Source organism: Larus michahellis, chromosome 6 (genome assembly GCF_964199755.1).
Source record: "Larus michahellis chromosome 6, bLarMic1.1, whole genome shotgun sequence".
Classification (NCBI taxonomy): Eukaryota; Metazoa; Chordata; class Aves; order Charadriiformes; family Laridae; genus Larus; species Larus michahellis.
The window spans coordinates 31,522,206-31,548,486 of record NC_133901.1 but is presented as its reverse complement, the minus strand read 5'-3'; the positions used below and the strand labels follow the sequence as shown (position 1 = coordinate 31,548,486).

At 48.1% G+C, this 26,281-nt stretch overlaps 3 protein-coding genes across 3 annotated transcripts; 1 reads left to right on the top strand and 2 right to left on the bottom strand.

Moving 5' to 3' along the window:
• Positions 1-1,676: 1,676 nt before the first annotated feature.
• ERICH6 (glutamate rich 6) lies at positions 1,677-11,181 on the top strand. Its single transcript, XM_074592174.1, has 12 exons — positions 1,677-1,724; positions 2,181-2,296; positions 4,378-4,424; positions 4,527-4,643; positions 5,871-5,972; positions 6,050-6,207; positions 7,218-7,285; positions 8,122-8,279; positions 8,427-8,512; positions 9,774-9,926; positions 10,212-10,443; positions 10,918-11,181. Exons 1-12 carry the CDS (start codon positions 1,708-1,710, stop codon positions 11,179-11,181), a joined length of 1,518 nt encoding a protein of 505 aa, XP_074448275.1. The 5' UTR covers positions 1,677-1,707.
• An 853-nt stretch (positions 11,182-12,034) lies between these two features.
• Positions 12,035-13,195, bottom strand: LOC141745158 (glucose-dependent insulinotropic receptor-like). The gene has a single exon (XM_074592353.1). It carries the CDS (start codon positions 12,992-12,994, stop codon positions 12,035-12,037), a length of 960 nt encoding a protein of 319 aa, XP_074448454.1. The 5' UTR covers positions 12,995-13,195.
• Positions 13,196-16,726: 3,531 nt separating this feature from the next.
• On the bottom strand, positions 16,727-25,891 carry SELENOT (selenoprotein T). Its single transcript, XM_074593082.1, has 6 exons — positions 25,463-25,891; positions 23,891-24,001; positions 22,662-22,788; positions 20,613-20,700; positions 19,410-19,561; positions 16,727-17,549 (listed from the first exon to the last, which is right to left on the bottom strand). The coding sequence occupies exons 1-5, from the start codon at positions 25,609-25,611 to the stop codon at positions 19,437-19,439; spliced, it is 600 nt and encodes a 199-aa protein (XP_074449183.1). The 5' UTR covers positions 25,612-25,891; the 3' UTR covers positions 16,727-17,549; positions 19,410-19,436.
• Positions 25,892-26,281: the final 390 nt, after the last annotated feature.

The window sequence follows — 26,281 nt, the reverse complement described above, 5'->3', positions numbered from 1 at the left end:
ACCCCAACACCCAGTATCTTTTCTGACTGAAACTGAATTTAGGATAAGGAATACCTCAGCTGGTACTGCCAAAAGGTGATGTGTTTCCTCTTCATAACAGTGAACAAACAGGTAACATTCATTCCAGCAGTCGATCAAAATGTTTGAGGTCTTCTTCCCTATGTAGCTGGTACGACTTCTCGAGTGTGATGTCCGAGGGCCGGAGGAGAGACTTGCAGGACACCAGCACCTTGCCAAGGGAAGTGGCAGCACATCAGTAAAGGTGTGAAAGGCTCCTCAAAATATTCAGGAAAATGTTTCTGAGGCCAGCCTGGTTTTCTTAATGACCATCAATGGTTTTCTCCTGACCACCAACAAAGCAACCTGACTTTGAAGTGGACAGTGAAACGTACCCTGGGAAAACTCTGCTCAGGAGCCGGCAGCAGCGAGGGAGCCGCAGCAGACAGACCTCCCTGCCACAGGGAGCCCTCACACCGCCTGGCCAGGCTACAGCAAACAGCATGCACCCAATAGCCCCAACACTGCCCGGGAGCGGCTAACTGCAGAAGGCGATACAAGTGACCAAGACTTGTGCCTATGAAGCAGTTTTTCTGTTGAGTTCAATAACTATATTATTAACAATTCTCCCTAAAAACAATTTCCACTTTAAATACAAAGAAAAATGCAAAAACTGCTAGGCACTGATGGATTTTCAGTACGAGTACAGCATAACTTGAGTGGTTCCCGCCTGCAGCTGTGCCAATGTCGCGCTGTGTGCTGTCAGGACGGGCACTGGCCTCCGCCTGTGCCGCAGCACTGGCCATGGTGCAGCCAGAAGCGAAAGCTGTGGCAATAGCAGGACCTGCTCCAACCGACCACAGGCACATCCCCCAGGACTCCAGTGCAACAGGGAGCTATGGGCATCCACACCAGCTGAGCAGCGTGTCCAACCGCTGCGCTAATACCACTGGCTGTGCCTTAACATACTCTTTCCATTTTTAAAAACAAGCAAGGCTTACTTATTTTGTTGTACAACCCATGTGCTTGTTAAGACAACTGCAAATTCTTACATAAGGCCCAGATAATGTAGCACATATGCGTTGTCCTAAGGTGAATCTAAAGCCTGTGTTCACTTGCAGACCACATACCTGAGGAGAATTGCTGTCACTCTCCCAGCTGTGAGTGCAAATTCCTTGGAGGGACGCAACGGCACCTAGAAGTACCGGAGACACCAGCAAATGATGTATAACAAGTACATGACGCAGACATAAGAAATCTGCACAGGCAGGTGTTTCAGGTGCAGCAGGAGTTCGTGCCCAAACACATGAGTCACACCAGGTTCTGTACGAGGTGTTTCGCCCTCGGGCGCGAAAGGCCGCAGCTCAGGAGGGTGCCCACACCGGGGGGACGGAGGCCGAGGGCCGCAGCGCAGCAGGACCGCGGCCCCTCGAGAGCTGCCATCCCCCACCTCCACGGGTCTCTCACCGCCCCACAGAGGCCTTCTCACCTCCAGCGCCCCTTGCAGGCCCCCAGGCCCGACCGCCGGGGCGGCCCCCGCTGCCCCGCACACGAGGTGCGGCTCCTCCCGCCGCCGCAGACCCGCGGGGAGCCCCGCAGACCCCGGCGGTACGAGGCGCCCACCCCGCCCCGCCTCAAGCGGAGCCGCCGCCCCGGCAGCCCCCGCGCCCGCCGCGTCGCCATGGAGACGCCGCCGCGCAAGGCCGAGCCATGCACGGGACGGACTGGTGCGGGCCGGGAACCGGGTCGGGAGCGGGGCCGGGCCGGATGGGACACGGCGGTTTCTCGGCGGCGGGGGCGGGCCCGGCCGCTCTGGGCCCTGTGAGGGGAGGGCGGGCAGTGCCGGGGATACGGGAGGGCCCCCGGCCGGCCTCCCTCGGCTGTCCGCCGCACCCCAGGCACGGCACCTACCCACCCCGCCTCCCGAGACATCGCCGGCAGGGAAGCGGTGGAGAAACCGGCGAAGGGCTGCGGCCATCCCGAGGGACCGGCGTCCTGTGAGTGCAGTTAGACAGGACGGGAGCCGATAAAACTGCTGCCAAGGCCCGCATGCTATAGCTAAAGTGTTCAGGTTTTCAATTAAATACGCTTGGAAAAGTGTCCTTCATTAGTATAACCGTCAAGGGATACCGCTTTGAAGCCATTGCATATGACTAATAGGTGGATCTGTGTCTTAAATTAAGGGAAATGGAAACGCTGGGCAGCATTGCGCCCATCGCCATGCAGAAGCTGCCAGGGATTTCGGTGTCGATGCAGACAGAAGGTAGCTGGCTTCATGAACACGCCCACACAAAATCAAGTAAGAAACAGGTTTGTTCAAGAAAGAGGTTGCTCACTTGTATTGTCTTTCACTCAGACTGCTTCATACCCCAGTGTTTTTTCAATAGAAGACCCATGACTTTGCAATTTCCCAGGGATGCTTTTGCAAACTGGTGGCAGACCCAGGAGCAGCCCCCAGGAATCCCCCTCTGCAGTCCCCTCATTAACCTCTCTGCAGAGCTGCTTTTAAACGAACCTCTGGATCCCTTTTAAGAGTGGGGGAATGCTCTGCCAGCCAGCAGGCGTAGGAGTGCTCAGCAGATGGCAGAAACAGCGTATTGTATTCCTGTGAGAGGTACTGGCAACGCCTCTAAGGAGAGCTGAGAATATATCAACCTTTTTTCTCCTCCTGCTCAGCTGAGTCATCCATCCTGGCACGTGACTGAGGAACCAGCTCCTTTGCTTGCCCGCTGTAGTACGGCATTGTACCTTAGCACACAGCATATTAGTGGCAGTTGCTGCCTGATCCCACCACATCAAACAGCCTTTGTGCTTCATTTTCAATGCCAGGCAGCCCTCCTCCGTAGGAGAACGTCTCCCGCATCTCACGTGCCTCTCAGAGCAGGAGGAGTGACGTGGGCCACAAAACACAGCACGCCAGCCGAAAGTACTGGGGAAAGCTGCGTGCAGATCCATCCCCACAGAAGGGGGGCATGCACAGCCCACGGCAGATGATCAGTGCTCTCTTCTAGGCTTTGGGGGACACTTGTTTCGAAACGCACTGTGAATGTGTTTGCAGGAGAAAAACATTGTAGGCTTTGTACTTTAGGTGGAGCTTCCAAGTCCTTGGGAAGACTGTCGCTGTAACGATCAAAGTACAGAATAACCAAACTCGTGCCAGTGGTAAATCATCTACCTGGGTTTGGATGCACCAGTGGTGGATGATACAGAAGCCGCAGACAGGGCAGAGTAAGAGTGTGGAGTGTCCACCTGCGCTGAGCACTGCGCCATGGGTACCAGGCTTCCCTGCGTCCCTTGGTGCCACGGTGCACCCAGAGCCGTGCCCCAGCTGCGCAGCCCCACTGGTGCACTTTGCGCTCCCTGGAGTCACTTCTCAGGTGGGGTTTACAATCGGTTACTCTCTGTGACACAGCTCAATTGCAGAGGGTGATAACTACATGTCTTTGAACAGCAATTTAAAAACACAAAGTTCAAGCAAACCAGCAGCCACATAATTCAGCCTTCTAAAAGTATAAGTGAATCCCATAGCACTGCTTTCTGCTTTTCCTCCTGTGTTGGTGCATTCATTTCCAGACAAATTCCTGAGCTGTGGTTCCCACTGCAGGCCTGGGAGCTAAGTGTTGACCTGGGGCTGTCATGATTTTTACCCCATTTTTTTAAATACACTTAGAAGGGTAAGACAAATTGTGTGGCAACAAGGGGGAATTGAAATTCAAGATTAAAAGAACGAGGAATGCGTTTAGTTTGCCTGAAGGGGAGGCTATGGCAGTTGGCATGCTGGCCATGTTGATATTCAAACAGAAGGCGATATATAGGACCAGCACAGTTGTGCACCTGAGGGAGCTGGAAGTCAGTAGCATTGCCCACCGAGAGGGAATCTGGAACTGCTGAGGGCAGCAATAGACACCTGGTCATCTGAGATGTTTCCTGTTGCCCCAAAGGCCAAAACCCCTTTTGTTCCACTCACACAGCATGGAAATGAGAAAAAACTTGTTGTCTCTACAGCTCTTTCTTCTTAGGACAAGAGAGGCTGGGAATGCTTTAGAGGATAATGCAATATTAGATTAGTGCTACAAGTCACTGACCCTAAGCAATAAGCCGTCTCTATGACTTCAGTGGGACAATTTTGTAAAGCCCTGATCCAATGTCAGTGCTGGGTTCAAGTCCCTCAGGCATTTGGGAAGGGTTACACACTGATCCAGAGCCGCCCTTCTGAAAGCGTGGGACCACGCCTGGCAAGAAGGTCTCGGGCAGCTGATGTGGTTGGTGAGAAAAGACTGGCATGCTGAAAAAGGGCTAAAACAAACGTGTCTAGAAGATAAGCTTTCTGAGAACACAGCACTGCTCTTCAGTAATTCTCATTATCGCTATTACTTGCAGCCCTGGAAGAAGAGTTCAGCAGCTTAGATGTTTTGTGTGACATGGAGGTAAGGACTCACCCAGGTTGCTTAGAGAGATTTTGTGCTTAATGGTTTTACCCCTGAACAAAGATAAGACTCCACATTGCTTTTGGTATTTTCCATTTTGAGTTCAAAGAAGATTTTGTGAAGCTGTTCAAGAAATCGCTGCGCACGCTCCCCTCCGTTGGCCTACCTACCCTTCTGGCCTACAGACCCGAATTGTCACGAGAAAACGTACAGATAGAGGTGAGTCAGCAGTGGGTGTTCCCTACTGTGTGCCTTTTTTTGTTTATTTTAATTCCTACCATTCCCATGTAGGAAAAATAAAAATAACGCCCTTTGCCAAGCCACTGCAGGTCTTTCTTTATGAAAGGGTTTTTTTTTTTGCGAGGCTTGTTCTGCATGCCTAAACAGCAAGAGGCTGTGCAACTCCTCTCCCCACTGCTGCATTCTATGTTGAGAATTTCCTAGCAGAAGGCCTTTGGTTAAAACAGAGATACAAAATTTATATAAATACTAGGTATACAGTCAAAGAATACAAGCAGGGCATAGAGTTCCCCACAACCGTTAGCAGAGTAAAGTCATCAAAGAGACGTAATCCTAAGCACGAAGTGGGGACCAAAAGAATTTCCAGGAACTACACTCCAGAGAAGCCAAGTATTTCAAATCTGTTCAGAAAAGGAACTGAATGAAAATGCTAAATACATAGTACAGTAAATGAGGTGTAATGAAGCGCAGCAGCAAAGCAGCCCGGAGAAAGTACCCTTCACCCCTTGGCTGCTGCAGCTGGATGGCTGCTGTCTCTCCGGGGAGCACTGAGCTAGGTGTGCAGCCCTTGGGAGCGGAGGTGTTAAGACACAAAATTCAGCAGCGTGCTCTTGGCAGCTACATCTTCTATAACTCAGTTTCAAAATGTGTTTTCAAAAAATAGGTATTTCTTTCAGAACATCTAGTGCCCATCCTCAAAATATATCCTGCAGCAGCTCTGATTTGCACGTCGTCACACATGCTCAGCTCTTTTGTCAACAAATCTGCTGAGGGTTCCTCGTGAAATTCCCCACAGATATTCCTATGATCAACAGTGCAACAATTGGGGAGCTTTTTCTCTCCAAAGCCCCAGGCATTGTCTTTGAAAGGATAAATGCATCAGAGTACTCAACTATAGCATTCTGCATGCTCTGAAGCTTTCCCTTGGAAGGAACGGGTCTCATATATACTACAGTTGTTCCATTTCTTTGCGTTTTTTTATTTATTTACTATAGATTGGCTTTTCTTTTTGGTGGTTTCCTGAACCTGAAGTTTTGAGTTAAATCATTCCAAGATATCACAGACATAGATCTGTTTTAACTGCTTTTACACACTTTACAACCTGCATTTTGAGCAGAGCCCTCTTTCCCCAAGATAAAATGAGGGTTTGTGTGCTGCTACTGTATTTCTGTCCTCCCACGTTCTCTCTCTCCACCTCCACTTCAGACAGAAGAGGACTCTGCTCCAAGGTGCGAGTACTGTGGCAGCCTGCTGAAGCCGTTCCCTTCCTTCGAAGGCATTGGCACAGCATCACAGGATTACGAATCAGTAAGCTGCTGGGAAAGATTGGCAGAGGTTTGCTGTGGAAAGGCCCGCTCCCGTGGCACCACTTTTCTGCCTTTCAGAAATTCTGCTGCGAGCGTAATCGAGACCTCTTTGAGTTCATTGTAAATGAGAGGAAGAACCACGAGGGCGCCTGGAGTGTTCCCGTTGCTGTTGGCCCCCATGAATCCCACAGCACTGAAGCTGACAGGCTGCTGTCAAAGGAGAGAGCATACCAGAGGTACCGTGACATGACTGCAGGGAGAACTGGAGATCAGGTCTGTATAAGGAACAACAGGTGACCTGGGAGGGATAAGAAGTGTTAAGAAAATGAAACTGCAGCAAGAGGGAACAAAAGAAGACAAAAATTTGCTTTAGGCAACACAAGTTCATATTCTATCTGGACCCTCTTGGCTTTTCTCTTACGAGGCTGTATTAGAAGGTGGCAAGGTATGTGCTAAGTAAAGTATTAATTCTACTGCTGACAGAAGTAATATCTAGAGAGAGGCAGAGCCAAAACCATAATTGCAGCTGTGGGAAGGGGAATATTTGGGTCTAGCTTTTACGTCAGGTGCTGAAACAAAGCTTGAATTTGTATTTCTGCATTTTGCAGCATAAACTGTGACATGCGTTTGGATTCCAATTTCCAGAGTCACAAGAACTCCGCAAGTTGGAGTTCTACTGGGTTGTTTAGCAGGAAGCCCAAAGCTTATACAAATATCTAAGCCTGTGGCGTAGGCTTAAAGAAAACTAAATCAGCACACCTGGAAGTAAACTCTTAATTTCCTTGAAGATCCTTTGCAGTCTGATGGTGCAAGTACCTCATCTTATGTACAGAGCATAAACCAAAGCCATTGTCAGATACTGTTAAATTTATAGGAAGCTAGATAAGAATACTGAAAATATTCTTGGAGATTATCTGTTTTTTTCATCTTATGGGCAGCTGTCCTTCTCTTTTACATAAAATCTTGATACAGAATTCATTACAATGTTTAGCTCTGCTGTCAGTAGAGCTGATGCTATTGCAATCGCAGTCTGTTCACAGAAATCTCTGTATGGAAGCCACTCCTTTTTGTTGAGATATTATTATTTTGGTGATATTCCATTGCCGCTAACTATTACTTGCAATTATACAAGTGGAGAAGAAGAAGAGGTTCAGAAACTTGTGTTCCTACAGCAAGGATATCCAGCACTTCTTGCTTTCAAAAGAGTATGTACGAAATGTATATCAGGAACGCTTTCATTTTCCAGGCAGCAGGAGAGAGAAATGGCCAGACAGTTAACTTTCCTAGCAGCAGAGCCAACGAGCATAGCTGAAAGTGAGTTTGCGTTTACTTATGTATTTATTTGTCTATTTATTACAACAATGAATTCACCAGAATTGCTTGCCTCTAATGCTCTCTAACTGGACAGGATTTATACAGCAACATGTTAGTTCATTGTCAAACGTGCAATCCCATTAAATTAGATACTGCCATATTAAGTAAGCCCTCACATGAAAAAAACAAAAGCAGTCACATTCCCATTGCACAGAGAGGATCTCCTATTTATATCTGAACATTTCAGCCGAGACGCGCAGAAATTGACCTTAGAGTATAATCAGTTGGCAAAGCCAAGCCCTTGGAAGGTAGGAACTGCCAGAATTAGGGTGAGCGATGTTTTGTCTAATCAGGTGAGTACTCTGCTAATTCCTAGCCCAGGCCATGGATGACTGAGCAGCCCTTTGGATCTAGCTCTAAAATCAAAGGCATTTTGACTAAGAACAGATTAACTAAATTTACAATATAGGCATATTTTCAGAGGATGGCAGAGCACTAAGGCTTTTGTGGGATCAAGGATTTCAGATCATCAGTCTTCCAGAGTACGGAGCCGTGAATGCTAGCCAAAAATAGTCATTCTTTACTCACACAGATGTGTATATATACATAATTAAAAAAACTACATCTTTTTCATAATCCTGTTCTCTGAACTAGCTTAACACTTTGAACTGTCCTTGTTAGAGAGAAAATACCCCGAGACAGACTCCCAGGATGAAGCATTTCAGCCAGAAATTCCCACTTCCCCAAGTTACATCTTCCCTGCAGAGGTGCCAGGCAGCCAACATTGGCCCTGCCAGCCCTACCCGGTGCACACAAACCCTCCCTTTGCTCTCTAGGTTCAAATCAAACTGGCACAATTTCCTACCTGCTTTCTCGGGAGCCCCCATCGCCAAAGGGCCGGACGCTGATGCCTGGTGAGAGAACAGCAGAGCCCATGGAGGAGCCCATCCCCTGCAGCGTCACCTGCTGCGATTTTACCCTTGTGGGCGGAAAGGCAAGTAGCTGCTGCCTGATAGCAATGGGCTGCACCTTGGATGCACCCACACCCCAGAGCAGCTGGAGCCTGGCATTTGCCTGCCTTTACAGGGCAGTTGGTGCAGGACCGCTCTCTTCCATTTTATCGTTTATTTTCCAACCTTAGGTAGCGAAGAATGAATTGTTGGAAAAATACTACAAACATGGAGGGAAGTTCCTTACCATGCTTCCAGATGGAACAGCGCAGTTATTGTATCCTTTACGGGGTTCATTTGCCTGTATTAGTCCAGGGTTTTAAGTGTGTCCTAGTCTGCTTTATCCCCAAATAAGCTGGTCCACCACTCACGCTCGCTTTCAGTCTGAAAAAAAAAGCAGTGCTGAAACCGTTTACATCATAGCTCCTGGTCTGAAGTTTTTCAGATCAGCCAGTAGCTTCAATGAAGGACGGGCACTTGTGTCTTTAATACCTAGCTTAAGGAATGCGCTAGCCCCGTGTTCAGATCTACTCCTGAGCTCTCGCCACCTGTGGAAGGGCACCACTGGCCAAGTGGGCTCTCAAAGTGCTCAGTCCCATCCTTCCCCCAGGGACAAACCAGCACGTTTGCCACCGGCACAGGGCTGACGTCTCTGTCCTGCAAGTAGGAGCATGTAAGAGGTACACGGACAAACTGAAATTACCGGTGTAACTAAGAGTACTGTTTGAAGAAATAAAAACGTGGCAGTTTCACCGAAGGACCCTATAGCTTCCAGGCTGCCTTTGCCATTATTTAAGCCATAACATTTTAAGTCACCCACATTATTTTTCCTTACTGTGGCTGATTTCTTTCTGACACAGGGGTGTATGAATGTGTACCTGAGCTCTGCCACCAAAGCAAATGGGCTTGAGACTACTTCTCTGCTCTGCCCTCCAGGCTGCCTTTGTCCCAGGGATGCTGCCAGTCATGGCGGTGGCAAATGGCAAATTGCCATAAATGCATGCGCTCATAGTAGCGAGTCTTGCTGGAGGGAAACCCCAGTGAGACACAAAATATGTGCTGTTTGGATACATTCAAGTCAGATTTCTGGAGCAAGGGCCTTTTATCCCCCTGGTTGGTTGTTTTTTTTTCTCTGGGAGAATAATACCTGCCCCTGTTTTCTCTGCTGTCATCCAAGTTGAGTACTTTAATCACTTTGCTAGGCTCGTACTTTCAATCATAAGCACTGTCCAAGAATGTGTCCTTAAAATAAACTTTCTAAGCAGTTCCGCCTGGGTTATTGGTTAGAAAACAAGAAAAGTGTATTCTGTATCTCTAACTGCTCTATTGTCAGTGTATACAGAATACTTTCATGTCGGAGAAAAGCACTGGCAGTGTTCCAGGTAACGCTGGCAGCCCACCACCATTCCACCTTTAACACAGTGATCTGAGCAACATGTCAGTTTTCATACTCCAAAGTAGTGCTCTGAAATATTTAGTATGTAATAATAGACCAACCAGACAAACAAAGGGGTTATGAACACCTTATCTGGAGACAGCTATCCATCTGGAAATCTGGCAATCATTGTTGTACGAGACAAAAAACAGCTTATTTGCATAGTACAGGAAGACAAGCTGAATAACGCCGAAATACAAGCAGTATTTAAATCCAATGGCAGAAATACTTGCTATTATCCAAACGGAGCTGTGTGGTACGTTCAAGTTGCTCAGAGCAGTTTTGCTCTCCACTGCGCATGTTAAATTTCAAAGGTCATAAAGGGTATTTTTAATAGTATTCAAAAATTAAAAGACAAATATAGCAGGTCATGGGCCCTGCTTCGGGTGCCTCCCAGACGAGCAAGGCCACCCCAGCTGTGTCTTGAGAGGGGCGGGTTAGACCCCGAACTAGCTGTGCCCCAGTGCTCTCCCTCTGAGGAATGAGGGACATAGGCTGTGGAAGCTGCAGGGCTCAGAGCTTTGATTTTCCTCTCTTTTAGGATAAACATGAATATTCAGGGAGGGCAGTATTTGGACCAAGCAGGCAACAGGGTGAGAAGGTGGACGTGGCCGAACAGCGTCGTGTCGTCAGGAGCCCATGTCCCTCTGAGCCCCATCTTCATCTCCCTGAACCGGCACGTGGGGGTCAGGATCCTGGGCCAGGACAAGATCGCTGTTTCCTTCCTTGCCATGGGGCAACAAGCAAAATTCAACGTGGGAACCAAAGTGCAGGTATTTCCCCAGCGCACAGGCAGCTCTACACAAAGCCACTCCCCACAGTGGGAGCGGGCGGCCAGGGAAGCTCCCGTCCGTGGGGAAGCACGCTCATCCCGTGGTGGGTGCTCTCCTGTTGCCCCATGGCCCTGCTCCCCAAAACAGCAAACACTGGAGGTGTACCCGTGCTCAGTCCCATGCAGATGGGGGGCTCGCCAGCCCTGGCAGCCCTGGCTCTCTGCAAGGGGCTGCAGAGCGTGGGAAGCACTCCTGGGCAGGTCCCTGGTGTCCCTGGCTGCATCCCCAAGGGTCACCCTGGCTCTGCTGTGTGGAGGAGAGCCACGATCCATACGGGCAGAGTGCGTGGCAGCTTCCTTCCTCCATGGGCTCCTGCCGCAGGGGCAGGTTTGTCTGCTGGGGAGAGACCAAAGCCCCAAAGCCTTGTCCTGTGCTGCTGTGGCTCTGCTGACACCATTTGCCTCCGCTCCCCAGGTCAGCGACATCGGACGGCTGCCTCCCCCTGCCCGGCTGGGCGAAGATGAGCTCCTGCTGCTGGCCATCAGGGTGAGGATTCTGCGGCTCTTCGACAGACTGCGTGGATGCTTAAACTTCCCTTCTAACAAGCAATGGGACAAAATTAAGCCTCCAGCATACCTTATCACACAGACTTTAAAGATCTTACAGCTTTGCACAACTTCTGACATAAGCGATGAGCTACGCAGCTCCGTCAGGGCAATAGTAAATGCTCAAGTCTGACCAGCACGTGTGTGGTATGAATGGCAAAATGAGCCAGAGCTGCTCGCTGACGCTGCAGCACCTGCACACACTCAGCAAGGTTTCGCCTGCAGCCCTGCCCTGCCGTGATGCGGAGCAAAGGGCAGCCCATGGCCCTTCTGCACAGCCCCTCTCCTGGGGCCATCCCACCCCAGGGGGTCTCGCTCAGCATGAGCGGGGCTGTGGGGCAGGGAGTATCAGACCACATTTTCGTGTCAGCCCACACTGAAGTGCATCTTGGCCATGGGGGCACAAAGAGGGGCTTTGCTCGGAGCAGAGTAAATCTGTGCTTGATGTCGGTGCATTGCTCCTGAGCAACCTCCCTTCTGTCTCCTGGCAGAAACCAGCCCAGGCTGACCAGTCGTTTCAGCTCATGGATGTGGCAGAAAGATAAAAGCAAACCGAGCACAGCTAAGTCATAGTCTGTGACACGTGTACAGGGAGGAGGTGTTTGCTCAGAAGTCACCCGCACAGGCAGCGCTCTGCATAGCCAGCGCTTCTGCCAAGGACATGGCACCAGCGGGATGCCCAGTCTTCCCTGGCACAAGCGCTGGATGGCAGCTCAGCCTGCTGCGGGTACGAGACAGAATGGTTCCCTATGCAGAGAGAGGGAGCAAAGCCCACATTTTGTCCAAAGTAATCAAAGGTCACCATCTTGGCAATGTTTATGTGGATGCGGACAGCAGAGAGTGTGGACGAGCTGCAGCCTCTTGGCAGCAGCTCATAAACGGCTGATGCAGTGGGAAGGCTCTGCTGCACCGGGCACCCTGCATTTCCCTCTCGCTGTGGGCTCGGCAGCCACAGCAGCAGCACAGGTGGAGGTGGAATGGACCCCTCATGAACTGGGCGCCTTGGGCTGGCTCCCACCCCAGCTCCCAACAATTCGGACATTCGAGACCAGGAGCTTCATCTGGCCCTTCATCCTGCACCTGAGCAGCTTTGCCAGGTGGCTCTGGATGTCTTTGCTGTACAGGGCATAGATGAGGGGGTTGATGAGGGAGTTGGTCTCGCCCAGCAGGAACAAGGCGTTCTTGAGCAGGCCAGCCAGGTTGCAGGAGCTGCAGGCGGCCTGTATGGTGCCGCCCACCAGGTAGGGACCCCAGGAGAGGCTGAAGCCAACGACGACAATGAGGACGGTCTGCAGCGCCTTGAAGTGGCGCAGACGGGCGCGGAGGGGCCCCGCCTGGGCGCAGGCATGCCGGAGTCGCCTGTACTGCATGTAGGCAATGCTGCCCACCCAGGTGTGCAGGCACACCAGCACCAGCAGCGATGGAGCAAAGATGCCGAAGCAGATCACGTAGAGGTACTCGCTCTTGGCCGCGTACAGGAGCCCACAGTAACCCGTGTAGTTGCCTCGCTGGAGGGAGGGCAAGATGAGAGGCAAGTGCCCGAAAAAGGAGGAGAGCATCCAGAGGACAACAAGAGAGAGGACCACGGGTGTTTTCTTCAGGAGGGTGGGGTAGGAGAGCGGCAGTGTCACCGCCAGGTACCTGTCCAGGGAGATCAGCAGCAGGGTCAGGATGGAGCCGATGCAAGGCGTCATGCTCATGGCGATGCGCAGGAGGCAGAAGGACCTGCTGCGGTCAAAATCCCCATCAAGGATATCGTCGAGTGCCTCGGCGATGCACATCATGCCCACCAGCAGGTCGGCGGTGGCCAAGTTGAGAATGTAGACATAGCTGGTGGCTGGCTGCTTCCTCATCAGCTGGTAAACAGCCACGATCACCAGTAGGTTGGCTGGGGGGATGAGACAGCTCAGGAGGGAGTGCAGCACAGCGTACAGGAGACTGACCATCTTCCCTAGCAAGGAGGGTTGAAAAGAGATGCCCAGGAAAACTTGGCCCCAGTGCAGAAAATCCCCACCACAAGGAGATGTGTGGCTGAACTGGAGGGATGGGACAGAAGTGCCTCAGACCCTCCAGCTGCAGCTTGAGGCCAGGAGCACCTTAGTCAGTCCTTTAAGGGGCACTTTGTCCATCCCAGGAGACTTCCAGGACCTTCCCAGCTGCCACAAGTCGCCAGTGGTTTTTCTAAGGCTCTTGGCCTTCCTCCTACCCATCTGATTTTGCTCCACACCTGCAGGGGTGCTCCAAGATGCAGAAGAGCCAGAGTCCTCGCCTGCGCTCAGCACAAGCCACTGCAGAGTGAATGCACCCAGGGTGGGCTGGCTCCCGAGCACGCTGGTGACGCAGAGCAATAAGGAGCAGCTTCGCCAAACAAGCTGAGATGAGCAGTCAGCAAGGATGGGAACCCGGGCGGTCCATGCTCCTCCCAGTGAGCCAGCACCATTCCCTCCCAGCACAGCACCCGCGGCCGGGCGACCAAGGCACCGGCTTCCTTCGGCGCTGCCAACGGACAATAGAGAGGTGCGGGGCCATAGGAATACCTGCTGCGCCAAGACACCGTGCTTGGCGCTGCGGGGCCAACAGCCCAGGCTGCAGTGTACGGCATCTGACCTGGGGACACCTTGCAGCCTCCGGAGCCTGCTCATGGGTGAAAGGACATGGGGAAGGAAGAATGGCAAAGGAAGCGCCTCCTCAGGCCCTGGGCAGCCAGGGCACCACCGGGCAGCGCTGCCCTCGCCAGTGCAGAAAATCTTGAAGATCCACCTGCTAAGGCCATGGGAAATAAGGAGATAGCAGGGGAGCAAGGTGATGCTTGGAAGGTTCCTCACTGTCCCACCTTTTATTGGGTTCTCCTGGCCGCAGGTCAGCAAACACGTATGAAATGAGCTTTTACTCTGCTGCAACTGCAACACTAGTAGGAAGTTGCGCAGTAAACGAATCCAAAAAAATGAAATGCAACTAGGCTCTGGATAAACATACTGTATTCATTAAGTTCACATTTATTACAGATTTGGCATTTAAGTCTACCAGTCCAAGACAGCTATTACTTGCAAATTCTTGTTAAAGAGCAGCATGATGGCTCTGCTAATAGCACCGCAAACACCATTTGGAAGGGTCTGGGGCCATGCCATCGTAGCCAGGCAGTCAGGCACAGTGCCTGCCAGCCTCCACCGCCCGGAGAAGCCCTGTCCCCAGGAGACATTGGAGTTCCCAGGTGTTGGGGACAGCTCTGCTCGCCCAGCCAGGCTCACACTGCTCTGCTCACAGGGGTGTCAGTGGGGGGCAGGGGAAAGGGCAGGAACTGGATGTTCAACAGAATAATTGAGGTTTAGCTCGACGCCAATGCCTGTAATGCTGGGCAAAATCACATACTAAAATTACCAGAAGTGGGGGGCATTGGCACACGCCTGCCACCAGCTGCCCCTCACCTTTCCAAGCCCAGGCGACTCCAAAGCTCTGCCAGAGAGGGAGAAAGGGACTGTCCCCCCACGCCACAGGGCCCGAGGCTGAGCAGCATCCTGCTGCCGCACAGCCCCGTCCCACCAAACTCCGCAGGCTCAGGAGCGGTGGCCTGGGTGAAAATCTTTGATTAGATTAAGTATCTTCTAGATCCTAAATCTTTGATTTAGAAAGATGAAGATCACACCTGGGAGTTTGATTTTTGACCTGTTATGCAATTGTAATGCCAGTTTTTAGCAGGCTTATGTCTGATTTATGCCAGCACAGGATGAGACCTGAAGGCAGATCTCTGCTGCAAACGGCTTACGCATAACGGCCCGTTTTTCTGCACTCGCAGTGGGAAATGCGAGACCCATTTTTTGTCCTTTCCTGGTCTGCACACAGCTCACAGCAGCTCCACCAGACCTGCATCATCTACCCTCGTGCTTAACAAGCCAAGACCAACAGGTTTGAATTCGACCTTCAGATTTATTGTTTAATATCCATTTTGTACATGGGTGAAATCAATCAAATGCTCAAACAGGGCTTTTTGTAGATAAAGGGGTCTTTACACTTTCATTTTAAAATTATAAAATAGCATTGTGCAGGAGGGGAAAGCAAAAAGCTGCAAATTTAACACTGGGACAACACGTGGGTACCCGGGCTTCCTGCTGCCCCCAGCGATGCTGGTTGTTGGACCCTTCTCCACAAAAGACGCATTAATAAGATGATTTAAGGAGGAGAAACCCTTTCAGGATTACTGAATGCACAGAAAGCACTGAGGGCACAGAGTGCCCCGCGCCAAGTATCTCAAGGCTAGGAGGGGAGGAGGGTGAATGGGAAGCAGCAGACGCTCACCCGGGGTCTGTGCCCCCGTGCCCCCGGGCACTGCTGGCTGCAGACTGCCAGGCTCCGGCTGCCTGGGATCCAAAACTGCCCAGCTGGGATTAACCTTGACTTTAGGAAGCACTACTCATTTCAGACCAAAACAAGCTCTCCTGGTTAAAGACCCACAAAAACCGAGTCATCAGCTGGTGTTTGGCAACTGTTATATAGGAAGGCTGGCAGGAATCACAGCCTTTAATGACTGTCAAAGTTCTTTATTTCCATTTTACTGCTCTGTTTTTCCTTTTGGAAGTGCACTATGAATGGTTATCATGGGGCTTGCTCCGGCCCATCAAAACAAGCCTGCTCTATGCACTCTACAACCCAGAGGAATTACAGATATGACCAAAACACTGCCCAGCCTCTGCCCCCCGAATGGAAAAAGCTTCTGGTGCATTTAAGGGACCTAACCCCAGCATATTGATAACCCATCTTCCTCCGATGGAAGAGAAGGAACACTGGGGGCAGCAAGCAGATCGTGAGCAACTATCACTAGGGTGATAACATGAACAGCTCATGGAAAATCTTAGCCTAGCAACACATCTGTGCATTTATTTGTTTTCTGTCTAATTTGTCTGAATTGTGTAATTAATGAGAAACTAAAACTCTATCCACACTAGAAAACTTTGGTTAATCTATTTCAGAAGACAAGGCATGAACTGACCTAAAGAGATGATTTCATCAGAGAAGTCAAAGTAGCCTTGAGACCACTGTGTTTAAGGTTGTGATGAACAACACCTTTATAACAACTGGCATTGACTTTTCTCGCAGCTGGGTGGAGAGAGCCTTGGTTACCGAAACATTGCTGACATCAGTCCCTAGTGCCTCAGGGAGGGTCAGAGATTTCTTAGACACCGTGACAGCAGCCTTCGTTATGGCTCTGCAGGTTCGCTTCTCATCTGATTTACTGCCCCAACAGACAAAATCTCCCTTCTCCTCCAGAGACAACGTTCAATAAGAAGGATCCAGAAAGTACCTCAGCTGGTTTCACAAGGGGTGTGAAGCCCTGTAGCTCGGGAGCAGCAGGGACAAAACACGGCGTGGGAGGCAGGCGCTGCCGGGACGGAGGCTCCCCACGCAGGCAGCAAAGCGGCGGCTGCTTGGCCACCCGGCGGTCGGGAGATAGGACGGCGAAGAACTGCAGCCCACACCCACTCGAGAAGCCAACCTGAAGGACGCTCCCACCCCAAAGGAGAACTGCATTTAGACTTAACCCAGCTGGGCTCCCCTGGTACAACACCTGAATTCCAACCACAGCTGAATTCTGGCAGGTGCACGAAGGGAAAGACAAAGCTCTGTGTGTTCCTTCCAGAACACAGAGGTTGTTAGGGGCTTAGACAAGACAAACACAAGATTAATGACTTTGGAAAGTAGTCTTTTTATGCATTTTTTCAATTGCAATTTGAAGAATATCCATCAGTGACTCAAACAAGGTAGTTCACACAGTAAATGAGAACTCTTTATTTAAATTAACTTTCTTGGTTTCTATTTAGGACGGTAGAAAGGCCCAGCTTTTCATCTCTCCAGAATGGTCAAGGAAAAACCTCCTGAGCTGGCCAACACAATTTAAAAAGCAGTTGATCTTAATTTTTACTGAAGTCACAAAATGATGTCACTACTCTGCATATAATTTTGATAATTTTGTTTATATAATTTAGTATACAATGCACTGTTCAACTCTGCCATATATTTTGAAAAATATACAAACCTGCTTTAACCACATTAGAGATATTTGACAGACAGTTGTCAATTACTTAGCAGTTTAGGACAATATCAGACACTCCTATAACTCCATTTTTGAACTACAAAAAGAACATAAATTCATATAAAATACAACAGATTAAACAAACTTTTTTCCGAGGAAAAATTAGGTATCAACTCAATCTGCCATTGTGTGAAACATGACTATAAAATAAGTTACAATTAGTAATGCCTGCATTGTTGAGCTATGAACTGGTCGAATGAAATCTTAAAAAAACTATACAGTATTATTGCACTCCATGACTGTGCAGTATCTGGAACACGCCAGCACTGAAAGAGGTCTTTCATTAAGTTTTTTTTTCTCAGGAGGCACAACGCGGCTGCAAGAGAAGCATCCAGTCTGTACTAACAGCGAGCTGTCTTCAGTACAGGCCTTCATGGGTCTGAGCCGCGCTGCCTTTGGAAATCACCACTTAATGCCTAGAAATGGAGACACAAGCGTTACAGTCGGCAACCACTCCTGCATTAAATGAGCAAGTCATCTCTAATACTGCCAGAACAAGGAGTTGAGGCATTTCCTGTAAACCAGGGAGAACAGCAAGCCATGTATGCTTCGGATTATAAAACCTGAATTACACGCACTGTCTCTTGGGAGGTGGTAACTCACGGCAAGAGACTACTATTATTATTTCATTGTGGGGAATGGCCTACAAGGATACCATCAGAATGACATACATTAGCATGAATTTAGATAAGGAGACGTTAAAACACAAAGTCTCACTATCAGACTCTCCTAACCAGTAGTGTTACTCCACACACAGATGGAAACACAACTGGATGAGGGGATGTTGTAGCTGCGTTTCTAAACTCATATCCCATTAAATAAAATTCTACGTAAGAACAGTCTTAGCATGCTTTGTAAGCTTAAAGGTGACATCCATCTACTTTGCAACTAAGAATACTGCCTGAGACCCTCCAAAATCCATACCTATACGATGCCGGGCTTCAGCATGCCCATCTGAAAAAGTACAGGAATCACCAAGCTTTTAAATATCAAATAATACTTTAAAAGTACAGAACAACTTATTTCATGATTAAGATGACTTTTGCTAAATTACTCGGACAAACCAGACTTAACTGAACAAACAGGACATGCCTGCTGGAATCGAAAGTCAACTGCTTCTCATATTTCCTGCATAAGGACTTTGAGGGTGCAATCTCTCTGAATTGCTCTCCCCGCCTCAGGACGCCGCAGGAGTGTCAGTGGAGGGAGAGATCCATAAGGCTAAAAAGTGGCGTTTGTGGTCTGAGCTCTGAAGCAGCAAGGAACAGCAGAGTGTCCTGGTTACAGAACACGGTTTCCTACCAAGAGTGAGACTGCCCGCAGTGCTTTGCTAAGAGTTAAAGTCTCTGAACATACACCTCCATGCGCTACTTTCTTGCTTACATAAATACAAATTTGCAGAAGCCAAATCACATTAAACACAGCTCCAAAAGAAATCTGTGCAGGTGTTTGCACTGAGCTAGGTCACTAACTGCTACACCTGGGACCAACAGATCAGTTTAATGTGGTGAGACTGTCGCAAGTTGTCAGTCAAGAGAAATGGGAGCACAGGGTCTGTCACTTGAGTGTGGGGTGCCTGTCGGCAAGGTAGCACCAAGAAACCAGTCTCTCAACCCAAAGTGTTCTTCTGCCAAAAACTGTGTCACAGCTAATCAATACTTCACTTAAGCGGTCTCCCAAGTGTCGACTGCCAATTTTTGCACCAAGACAGTCTTTTTGTAGCACATCAATGTTCCTATGAAGAATCATAAGCTAAATGTTTTGAAAGCTACAAGCGATGTAGGAACACAGAATTAATTTGTTGTAAAATATATAGGCACAGATGCAAACCCTCTGCTCCTAATGATTAAGGAATATTTGTGAAAGGTTCAAACAGTATAGCACACAGATAGGAGCAAGAAAGTGTTTTACTTCCTGGGGTCCTGCAATTCAGGTGACGAGTTATAGAAAAATATGCACAAAATGCAGTGTGTCTTCTGATCTCTGCATAATACAGTTCACTAACTTAAGGCCTTCTACGCACAGGAACACGTTTGTTCTGCCCAAAGGAATGCCAGCTTCCAGTTTTGAAACAGGCAGAACAAACCCCAAGCCAAAACCTCCCACCAAAACAGTATCTGTAAAATCATGCATGTCAATTCACTGAAAGCCACTACAGATGGTTCTCCAGTAAAACACTTCTAAATGAACAAATAAACAATTACAATGTTCAATCTGCAATATGCGGTCCTTCACATATGAGTCAAGAGACAGCTGGTGACTGGAAGAAGACTTACAAGAAGTTTCAGTGCTGATAGATGGGGCTATGATCGGTGATGAGGCATTGACTCCATGTGCACATTGAGCTTCATTTCGTTATCGAGAATTTGTACAAGCTGCTGCATGGAAGGAAGGTGGCCAGACTCTAGCTTGGACCACACTGGAACATCTACCACAAAACACAGGGAGGGGAGAAAAGCACCATTACATTGGCAAAGTCAAAAAACACACAGGGCTAGTTTAAACATAAAATGTAAAAAATCTAAGAAGCTATGCAAGTTGGTACTATTCTATATTGATCAACAATGCTTCAAATCTCTGGCTATATTAAAACCCAACTAGGAGAACAAAGACTCAAATGCTTCTATTTACGAGTACATCATATGGATTTAGAAGTTCAAAATATCCATTGACAGAATGTCTAAAAATAGATTAGTGAGTGGCAGAATAACATACTGAGTTTTTAAACCATTGCTAGATCTTTGAAACTTGTGGGTCTCATTAGTCTTCATCTCACTTACTCCCTCAAATTTCCCTCTCTACCATAGCACTTTGTGAACCCACAATGAAAAATACAATTGCTGACATCTACATAAAACAAAAGCCAGACTGGAACCACACTGTCCCAAAACACAAACCAGAAATGTACAAGAGGTCCAGATGTGATTGCTGCCCCCAGGAAGGCTCTGCTGCCAATTCTAATCTCAGATTTAGGACTGAAAGTGCATTGAGTTCAACTACTTTGATGCAATACAGTCAGTCTTTAAAAGGTTCTGCAGTGTATGACTTGACTTAGAAACCACTATATTGAAATGTATCCTGCACAATCATAAATTGAGATTACAAAGCACAGAGCTAGATTTCATACTTGTACCTACACAGCCTGAAAACTTCTGTACTCTATCAAGCTTACATAATCTCTAAAACCATAAAATTATTGAAGGCAGAAGGTCCACAGGTTCTTTAAGCTAAAAAAAAAAATCAGTACTGTCATCCACTGGTACCGAAAATCCGTGAATAGCAATGGATTCAATAGGATTCCAAGGCTAAACCACATTAGAAAAGGATAGCGAAAACATCTTACCACATGCAATCACATTTTGAGACACACCACATTTTGTAACATCGTCCTTCATTCTCCCAACACAAGAGCTCTCACAAATCTGTGCATACACACGCAACACAATACAATTTCCTTAAACAGGAAGTTCTCTGCTCACCGTTCAAAGTTATTTCAAATGCACCTGTTGACATACACTGGTTCTCAATCATGTTGCTCAGGAAGAAGACCATCATACAAGCATAAACCTAGGAGAGACCAGAAAGAATCCCTGATACTTCAGCCGCGTGAGACACAGCTTATTTCATTCACTCTCAATAAGCGCTGAAGTTTACAGGTGTCTCTCAATTCCCCTCTGCAATTTATCAAGTAATCTTGCAATCGCATAGACATCTTACGTACATTCTCTTTTTAAAACGCTTGTGCACATTGCCTTCCCAGGACAGGTATCAATGTTGTTCTGAAACCACCCAACTCATAATCCTGATTCAAATCGAGTTACTTCATCTCGCTCCTTTCCTCCACAGATCTATGCACATCTCAACAGCCAGTCTGCAGAAGTACGTGGCTACGATGGCATTTGCAGGATGACAAGGGAAAGCAGCCGTTCCTGCATACTGCCTGTCATTTTCAGAATAACACTTCAGATCAAAGAACCACAGGCCTAGACACAAACAGCAGAGCAAGTCAAATTGCATTTGTTCACAAGAATTGCCAGCCCTCTAGCACTTCTTCAAGCTAATCATCCAGAATTTTCTTTGTGTATCGGTGCCTCAGGATGAAATGATGCAGACACCAGCAACACAGCATCTCCCTCCATTGCCAGCACCTTTATAATTCCCTTTTCATGCATAAGGTGCACTCACACGGGTTACTGTGATACCAAAGAATTTAGCATGGGAGAGAAGTTGTTTACAACATCACAGATCACAGACACTGTATGGTTTCAGACCAGACTCTGTCCTGGTTTCAGCTGGGAAAGAGTTAACCCTGTGAAAGGAATGTCAATAATACCTATTGGTTTTAGGTGTTCCTAAGTAATGTTTACACTATTCAAGGACTTTTTCCAGCTTCCCACAGAAGCCTAGACAGAACAATGGAACGGCCAAAGGAATATTCCATACCATAGACCTCATGCTCCATATATAAATGGGAGTTAGCCGAGGGTGGGAATCCACAATCACTGTTCAGGACAGTGCGGTGAAAGCGACCCATCTCATTATTATTATTGTTATTATTATTTTTATTTTTCCCTTTCTGTTATTGTTTATATTAAACTGTCTTCACCTCAACTCACCAGGTTTTTTCTTCCCTTTCCTCCTCTTCCCCCTCACCCTTCTTGGGGGAGAAAAAGGGAGGTGAGCAAGTGGCTGCATAGTTCCAGTTGCTGACTGGGGTTAAACCATGACACACACCGCAGCAAGCCTAGCTCGGTAGTGTATTTGGCCCATTTAATTAAATGGGATATATTACAGCTTCTGTAAATTCAAACTGGCTGGTGACAGAGACCCACTGCACTGGGTAGCTCAGTTTGAGGATCTGTGCACCAATAAAATACATAAAGGTTAATAAACTTATAAATTTTTTTTAGTAGAATAAGTATGGAATAAGGTCGTTATGAACCAGAGTTCAACAACCTTAATCTGTTAGCATCATCAGCACTGACTCACAGGAATATTCACCCCACAAGGCACAGTCTGTCATGCCAGAGTATGTTCACCAAAAACACACACAAAATTTCAACTTGATTTTTATAACCACCATCAAATTGCACGCTTAATCTATTAGAAGTCTGACAAAAGCAACAACTGCAAAATAGTTATGAGACAGTAGAAAAGGGAAGCTGTAATTTTAACACGAACAACACTGGCTTGAAACGCTACTCTTGAGCCCTAAATATAAAGAAACCTTTTATCATCTTTGTCAGTAATGTTAACCTCAGCTGTCCCTCTGCAGCATCATCAGCTTGGAAAGAGAGATGCTGAGAATCAAATCTGGGTTTGCCAAAACCATGAAGCACTACTATTGAGAATAATTACGCTGCTGTAAAATTCTCAAGTATGTTTAGTTATAGAAGCCTAAAGGTTCTGTTAAGGCTGCAGCGTATGAAAGTTAAGTCAGTAGCAACTGTCAGGTCCTCCCAAAGCACTCTCATGAAGTCATTCTAAAACTGCTTTTTCCAAATAAAAGAAGAAAGTATGCCATTTACCTTATTTTCTTGGCCCCACTGCCAGATGCTTGGAGCTTGCATGCCGAAGAAAGCAAATGGATCCTTGCCAACAATTATTAAGCCTATTAATACTAGTTTGAAGACAGACAGGAAAGATGCTATGTGCCTATCAAAAGACAACATACAGAAGTGACTTAGAAGGTTCACAGTTTATTTATCACTATATAGCTACAATTCACCTAATTAGAAGAATTTTGATAGTGTACAAGCGTTTCAGAGCAAATACAACTTTTCAAGTAAGTTTATCTCACTGCAAAAAAACAACCCAGAAGCAGCCCACATTAACAACACATGCATCATCCTCGGGATACCACTCTTGTACACCATGCATACAGATTATTTTAATTATTTTTTTTCTAAGCACACCTCAAATAGAGATTTGCTTTGAAGTGATACATGTCTAAACTGGATAATACATCCCGTTTCTTAAAGAAGGCGTTCCATATTATAGAGACATGTTTAACTAACATGCACTACTTCGTCATAAAGCATTTTCCAAGCAGATGCAGAAAAACATACACTTCCTTTTAAGAATTAAACCTACAGCCAGAGAGCAAATTTACACTGAGGTATTCAATCTTATAGCATTCTTGCCATTGTAATTGTTACAGTAATTAGGTCAAGAAGTGGTTCAAAAGCCGCCACAGTAACTATGGCATCATTCTCTGGCACGTGCCCAATGATTTAAATAATAGGAATAAGACTGTTTTCATTTTGTCTTTTTTCCAAATTTCTTTGGGCTTCTCCCCCCAGGCTGCAGTTAAGGACATCCTGGTAGTCTCTCCGATGAGGTTAGCTCTCCCCTGATTTAGATCTTAAAAACAAACTCTTCCCTCATCTCCAGTCTTAACCTACGACAGGAATTTGGCATCAAGTAGGTAAGCTGATCAACAAATGTGCATTTATGTCCAGATACATCATGAACAAAAGCTGGAAAAATTCACTGTGAAAAAAGTGAATTACATAATTTGCTTTAGCTTGGAACATGACAGGCCTCTTCACACAGATATCCAGAAGGTAATATCTGCATGGAAAACTAAGGGGCCTATCTGGAAGGGAAAAGGTAACTGAGCTTGTATGTAACCATAATGGAAAAAAAATCCCCAAGTTTCCGTTTTCAGTATTATTTAAGTGTAAATGCACACACTCACCATGCTGAAACTACATATTGGAAAAAAAATAATTAGTACTGCTAGTCATTTGCTTACCTATATATAGGTTGAGGAAGGTAGTTTTCCCCTTCAATTCGGATGTCTGGGTACCGCTGGCTAATAACCCGCATGTACTCCTCAAACACCCGCCTGTAGCCTCAGGAGACACTAAACATAGACAGGGATTGTCACCAAAACTGGAGTGCTGTATGTTAAACTCGCCGCTAAACTGTCAACCCCAGTACTTGCACTGCTCATAATCCATTTAGTTTAAAATAAAACTAAAATTCTTCATGCCAAAAAGGAAAACTGATTTGCAGCTAAGTTACACATCAAAAATCCTGACAGCTGGCTAGGCATTTGGTTTTACACAAACTTGCTTTCACTTTCTAGCACAGACACAATGCTTTGGTACAGCCCACTGAGCAAGGAATCATTTTTTCCAGGTAAAGAGCTGTTAAGTTAGAAAGTCAGCATAAGTAACACCTTGCTCCATGTCCAAAAAAAAAAAAAAGTTTCACACAATACAGTTTTAATTCCTCACTCGTTAAATTTCTCTTTCTGAGACTGCCCACAGACAAGTAACATGGCTCCCAGTTATTTCTGTATAAGGATGCCCAGATTAGCTACAGAAGTTACATATTACAGAGCTGTACTTTGGCTCACGTTTCTACCACCTGCCTAATTTAAATAAAAATTATCTGGCCTCAGCTTTCCTCAAATGAAATCAAGCAAAGTACTTTCCACTGAGCACACCTTTGGTGTGACAAATCCGCCTGACACAACCTGGACCAGACTCTGTTCCGGGATCCGTAGCTAATATTCTCGTTCCCCCGTGCCCTGACGATGCACCCCGGAGCAACGTCAGGTCTGTCTGTCCATCTGTCTGTCCTTCCCCCGGCGGCTGCAGCTCTGCCCGTCCTCAGAGCACCACAGAAACATGGTGACAGGCGCTGGAGGCGGCTTTTTTTCCCCGCAAACAAGCTGCGTGTGCCAGAACTACCCCACCCCTGCCTACTGCTGCTCGGTTTTGCTCTGAGCAGCTGACACCACCACCAATATTCTTAGAATGATATAAAAGCGCCTGATCGTCCCGACTGCTGGCAATACCGAGTCGTTACGAAAATATAACCACATCATCTTTGCTAAAATATCAATTCCTCCTCAACGCAATCCTAAGTCAGTAACGTGCCACATCTACTGTTAAAAGGGCCTGAAAAGAGCACTCTGATCGCGGGTGGCCATTTTCTCCAGCGCTGTCCGGTGAGCGCCCACCGCCCGAGCCTCACCACGCAAGGGGACCGCGGCAGGGTGGGGGGGGGGGGAGCCCAGGGGCGAGGGTCGGAGCGGTGAGGCCGCCTCCCTCCCCGCTGCTGCTCCCTCATCCCGCCGCCAGCCTGACCCACGGAGCCGGGCCGGCTCCGGCTGCCTCCCAGGCCCCAGCCGGGGCCGGGCGGCCCGCGGCGCCTCGGCAGCTCGCCCGGGCGCTCCCCCGCGTAGAGAAGAGCGAGCGGAGCCGGCCCATCCCGGTCCAGCCGCCGCAGCGTTGAGGGGATGACGGGGATGAAGGGAGGAGGGAGGCGTAGGCCCAGGCCCGGCCGGCGCCGCCATCTTGCCGTGCGCCCTCACCAGATCTGGAACTTGAGCAGCGGCCCGGTGGCGTAGGCCATGCGCAGCTTCTTGGCCGGCAGACCGCCCGGCTCCGCCGCGCCGCCGCCGGGCCCCGCCGCCAGCCCCAGCAGCAGCAACACCAGCAGCCGCCGCCCCGCCGAACGCATCTCGCCGCCGCCGCGGAAGCGCGAGAGCCGCCGCAAGGTCACGCGAGCGCCGGCCCGCTCCGCGCACGCGCCGGCGGCCACGTGACGCCCCGCCAGGCCCCGCCCCGGAAACGCCCCTCGGGGTAAAAATTCGGCGTTAGAGAAGAATCATCTTGGGTTCAGCATCCGTTAGTAGCGCTCGGGCGGGCGCCTTTAACGGTCACAAGCGGAGGGAGCTGGGGGCGGGGGAAACGAAAGACGGCAGAACGGAAAATAAAAATAACAAATAAAAATCCGAGCAAAACCCAGACAGCAGCTGCAGCACCTGAAGGCTTGTTTGTCCTTAGCTGGCAATTATTTTCGATCACAGGGGCATGGCCTCGTTATTTTGAAGCTTCTGCCCTTGTAACAGAAGAACAGAAGTACTTTTTATTATTAAATGCTCTTTTATTTTTATCTACATCCCGTTATTGCATAAAGATCACGTCTTTGTAAGTATAATAAAGCTATCAAATGGGTACGCCTCATCGCCTTCCCTCACACCCAAACAAGCAAAAGATAAACCAACCTGTGGCTTCTGTCTTTTAGGCAATAGGCTTTAAGGATTAAGCACATTTCGGGTTGGAACAGCAGCAGAACTGGCTGATGTGATACTCATTACTGATTTACGGTTTCACACGCGCACAGAGCT

Excerpts from the sequence above, each read along its gene's own strand:
- ERICH6 (XM_074592174.1), top strand. Across the intron at positions 2,297-4,377 it reads ACACGCCCACACAAAATCAA|CCCTGGAAGAAGAGTTCAGC; the intron begins GTAAGAAACAGG and ends TATTACTTGCAG. Across the intron at positions 7,286-8,121 it reads GCCAACGAGCATAGCTGAAA|GTTCAAATCAAACTGGCACA; the intron begins GTGAGTTTGCGT and ends TTTGCTCTCTAG.
- LOC141745158 (XM_074592353.1), bottom strand. The coding sequence starts at position 12,994 with ATGGTCAGTCTCCTGTACGCTGTGCTGCACTCCCTCCTGAGCTGTCTC.